Source organism: Coffea eugenioides, chromosome 7 (assembly GCF_003713205.1).
Source record: "Coffea eugenioides isolate CCC68of chromosome 7, Ceug_1.0, whole genome shotgun sequence".
Lineage (NCBI taxonomy): Eukaryota > Viridiplantae > Streptophyta > Magnoliopsida > Gentianales > Rubiaceae > Coffea > Coffea eugenioides.
The window spans coordinates 13,052,300-13,057,265 of NC_040041.1; the positions used below are offsets into that span (position 1 = coordinate 13,052,300).

The following is a 4,966-nucleotide window of genomic DNA, read 5'->3' on the forward strand; positions in this document are numbered from 1 at the left end:
GATTTTAGGGATATGAGTAGTTAAAATAATGTAATTCTTTCTAGAAGTAAGGTAGATTAGTCAATACATTAAATGACATAATTTGTTTACACCAAACCCGTCATCCCACTTTATATATACTAAGAGATACACATTACGACATAAAATGTTGATATTTTATATATAAATTTATAATTATAATATGTATATTATAATTATGTGTGTATATATATATTATAATTATGTATTTAATAATGAGTTTGGGCGAATTCCAATTTAAAGTCGAAACTCATATAATAGTGTAAATTGAGATTAAATCTTTTAACATGAGACCAAAAGCTTGAAAGCCTAAAAATCCATGTAACTTGTGAGTCCAAATTGGGCTTGCTATAATTTGGCTTAAAAAGCCCGATTGACACCCCTAGACCTGAATCTTACTTTGGGTTGTAACTCCAACATCCCAGCAAGGCCTGTAGATAGTTCTGCTAATTTCTTGTCGCTCTTGGCGGTTTTGTGCATTTTGCACACCGCGTAATTTTATTTGCACACGACGTAATTTTGTTTGCATAATGTGTAACTTTAGAACAAAATTTTGTGGGCTCCACACACGTTGTGAAAATCGATGTATAAGATGTGATTTGGACCATACAATTTTTTGTGACCAAATCCTGGCCATGAACTGTGCGGGGACGCTCCTTCTGATGACCGTCCCTGCCCCTTACCCCTTCTGAAACTTCATTCCTCATAGCTATCTGCCGCATGAAGAAAATAGATTGCGGGACTCAAAAGTTCCACTTCAATTCAATTGAGGGTAAAATGGCCATTTTTTTTACACTGTAATCCTAATTAATTTACATCATACCTAAATTTATTTACAGCATATCTCCACTTAATTATACTTTAGGGACAAGTTGATCGTAAAGGATCTTTTCTCCCACTTTTTGTATTATTTCCTATCATAATATCTATCAAACTGTTATATTTTTTTCAAGAATATACCATTTTAATTTTTTTTCCTTGTTCCTTTTAAGTTCTAACACTACTAAGAGGGTAGAATACAAGAAGTTAATGTCATAATTTTTTTCTTCGACCAACTTGTCCAAACATCTTTCCACAAATCGGTTTGAACTTAAACTTGTGAGACCCCTAGTTCGAAGAATACAAAAGTGGAGGGAAAAAAAAAAAAGAATCCCTTGCCATTGCATATCCCCACTGATAATTATTAATTACGCTTGACATTGAGGTCAACGAAATTCAGAATCTTGTCTGCGTTTCGGTTTTTGCCGTCTAGATCTGAAGAGTATATGCAATACGTAAGTATTTCTGCAATCCTAGTGGACAGGAGGAACAAATTGATCTTCCATCACTTTTCTCCTTAAAATGGCACAATATATATATATTTTTTTAAAAATACGTAAAATATTAAAGTAATATAAATAGGTTAATTCTTTTTACATTGACAATGTATATACTGATAAGATTGGATACATACCATATATGTAAATTTAGAAGTTCAAATTCATATTAAGACTCTGAGGTATTCAAACCTACTAGCGTATACCCGTGAATGTTAAAAAAAAAATTCACCAAAAACATAAAACTTTTTCTCCCAAAAACCACAATCCGAACAAGAAATAACTAATGTTAGCCTTTGACGATATCTGCTTTGTACAGTGAACCTGCACTTTCTTCCTGGAGGGATATAAAACACCTATTCGGGGGCAAAATACTATCCACTCTTTTGGTAAAGATGGCCACCTTTTATATCTAAAATATTAGTAGTAATTTTTGTCATCTCACTATTTGATTTTGAGCCCTCATATAAATTTCCTCAAAAAAAAAAGCCCTCAAATTAATTGGGGATAATTTCATAAACCTCCACTGAGGTTTCTGATAATTTTACTGAACTCTCATGAGATTTGAAAAATTACACATACCTCCCTTATCATTTAAAATGATAATTTTACCTTTAAATATTTTAATAAAATACCCTTATTTGATATACTTATACTTAGAATGAGTTTTAAAATTATTTTTTTTATTCTTTTTCCTTTTTATTCCTTTTTTTTAATTTTTCGCCAATAAAACTGTAGAACTACCATTATTGCTTCTAATTTTTATTATAATCAAATGTCAAACTAATGATTTTTTTTATGAGTTAATTTTATATGTAATCCAATATTTTTGCTGATCTTTATTTTTAATTTTTGGTATTAAAATTAACAATAAATTGAAAAATAGCCCAAAAGCACTACGAAATTATGATAATCCCATTACTTCAAAAATTCATAACTCTAAATGAATTATTTCAATATTTTCTTTTCTATCTTATAAATCTAAATTTATAACAAAATACCATAAAAAAATATCATATCATAGTAATAAAATTATTATTATTATTATTATTATTATTATTATTATTATTTATCAAATAGTAGAAATGATACAAAAAAGTTGGCACCATTTCCTTGTAATTATAATAAATAATCTTATAATTGTATAAAAAATAAATTAAAACCCATTACACAAGAACATTTTTGGATATTCACTTAAAAAATTGGCCAAGTCAATATTATTTTAAAGTTTTGTATAAAACTATCAAATCAAGAAAGGTAAATATAATTTTTCCAACCTAAGGGGAGCTCAGTGAAATTGTCAAAAACCTCAAGAGAGGTTTCTGAAATTATCTCTATTAATTGGACCATAAAATTAAAAGTACAAAAGATAAAAAAGAAACAGAAATTTGTAAATACTATTTTTTTTTAAAATAAAAGGTATACATATGCTTCCATTAGAATGCCAGGATTCTAACCAGAACAAGAAGAAAAAGATTCACATGTTGGCACTAGATTACAAGATTTTTACAATGTATTGTGATAATGACTGATCAAGAAACTGTTCAACTGAATGAATAAATCAAAAAGGTGCAGATTCAATATCCCTTAATTGGTTGTGTGAGATCTCTAAGTCCTCATAATCATAGTCCATCATGGTGGCCTCGTTCTCTCTCGCACAATTCACCACTGGTTCCAGCCCCTGCCATAATTAATCACCACCAATTAAGTCAGAATTTTCACAATAGGAGACGATACATGGAAATATGCAATTCATAAAAAGAATCCATCCTTGTAAAATAAATCATGAAACAAAAGTATAACAAGCCATAGATACAGGTGCCCACTGAACACTTGTTAAGATGTATTTCAAGTGCTATATTTTTAAAAATATAAAATTAATTAAAAAAGTAAAATAAACACAAGCATGAATTAACTATTTTTGGAGATGTTTTTAAAAAATTTTGCTATAGCAGAGTTTTTAGAATATATTTTAAAATATTTTTAGAAAATATTTTAAAATATTTATAAGTAGAAGAATTTCTATAATATATTTTGAGATATTTTTAAAAATTTTAAACTAATTTTTAGATTATCTTTTAGAGTAACTTTTTAAAAATTTTTGTTGTATTTAAAAAACTAATTTTTAAAAAACACTCCCATCCAAACAGCTTGGGACCAAAAGCAGAAATCTGACTCCTAAATGAACACATGCATAATAATAGGACTATGACCTACCCTGAATTTGGAATAAGGTCACTTTATATATATCCTCCTAAATTTACTTTACAAAAAATAAAAAACATGCAATTTAGGAAATGGATTGTAGTTGTTGAACTTTTACAATACGGTCAAATTTTTCTTCGGACGATGGAAAAATGATCCCATAAAAACGATTTTTCTAACCTTAAAGTTTTGTTGAACTTTTACAATACGGTCAAATTTTTCTTCGGACCATGGAAAAATGATCCCATAAAAACGATTTTTCTAACCTTAAAGTTTAAACACGAGTTTGTTGCTCTTTTTGCAGAATAACTCCAGCAGTTATTTCGTGTGTCCTGCGGTTCTTGCACAAAGACTCTATCTATCTCTTGATTTTGCATACTATTTTTACTAGAGAAAAAAGAGAACAAGAAAAACTCAACCATCTTAACACTTTTTTCTTGGAGCAATTTTACCACATGGTTTAAGAACTCAAAATAACCTATAATTTTGAATATGATGATACAGATTACAAAAAAGAAAAAAAAAATCATCAACCAAGTGACAAAAAGAATCATCAAACAAGCAAGAATTATAAATCCAAAAAACCAAGAAAGTAGAAAAGGAAAATGTTAAGTAACAAATTTCAAGAAATCGTTAGATATTATATTCATGCAAGCCATTACCTTAGTAAAAATTCCAAGTGCTTCTTCCATGCTCCTCGTGCTCATCACATAAAGTGCTGCTTCCTGTACAAATTATCAGAAGCAAAGATCCAAAACCATCAAAATCTTCCAAAAAGAAGAAGAAGAAAGAAAGAAAGAACAATAAGATGTAAAGGAAAAAGAAAAAAATATATGTGTATTTACCCTTGCAAGTTGGAATTGTTGAATATTTAGAGTCCGAGGTTCATTTTCAATAGATGATTTCCTGTCTAATGAAGCCATTGTTGTTTCCTCCGTTCTTGAACACTTCTATCTATCAATCACTCAATCACCTGAACTGCAACAAGAGAGAAAAGAATCCAATATGAAGTATGAAGCCTCGGTCAGGAGAAATGGTGGTGGTATATATAATACGGGGAGATCGTGGGCTAGAGTTTTACGTAAACAAACGTGGCAGAACAAGGCCTTAAACAAGGCTGTTTGCGTGGAAGTAACTGAGTCGAAGATGGATTGATTGGGACACGTGGCATTTGATTAAGGTTGTTTTCATTGTGTTCGACTGTTTGCGGAAACAGACCGTGGAAAATGTGGACGTGGGATATTTTCCTAAAAGGAGAAGGTTAAATAGTTTGATATCTTCTTGAGGTCTTGCGTGGTTTGATGGGGCAAACCTGTGAAAGCCACGAGTACCTAACGGATCTGGTTCTTTGACGGACATGATCTTCTGGAAGGACATGTGGAGGAAGAATGGTGGTGGTAGATTATTCTATTCTTCAATTTATTTCA

General features: G+C 30.2%; 1 protein-coding gene across 1 annotated transcript; it reads right to left on the reverse strand.

Annotated features, from left to right (window-relative positions):
• Window positions 1-2,741: 2,741 nt before the first annotated feature.
• LOC113776699 lies at window positions 2,742-4,527 on the reverse strand. The gene is made up of 3 exons (XM_027321761.1): window positions 4,385-4,527; window positions 4,202-4,264; window positions 2,742-3,015 (listed from the first exon to the last, which is right to left on the reverse strand). The coding sequence occupies exons 1-3, from the start codon at window positions 4,460-4,462 to the stop codon at window positions 2,896-2,898; spliced, it is 261 nt and encodes an 86-aa protein (XP_027177562.1). The 5' UTR covers window positions 4,463-4,527; the 3' UTR covers window positions 2,742-2,895.
• Window positions 4,528-4,966: the final 439 nt, after the last annotated feature.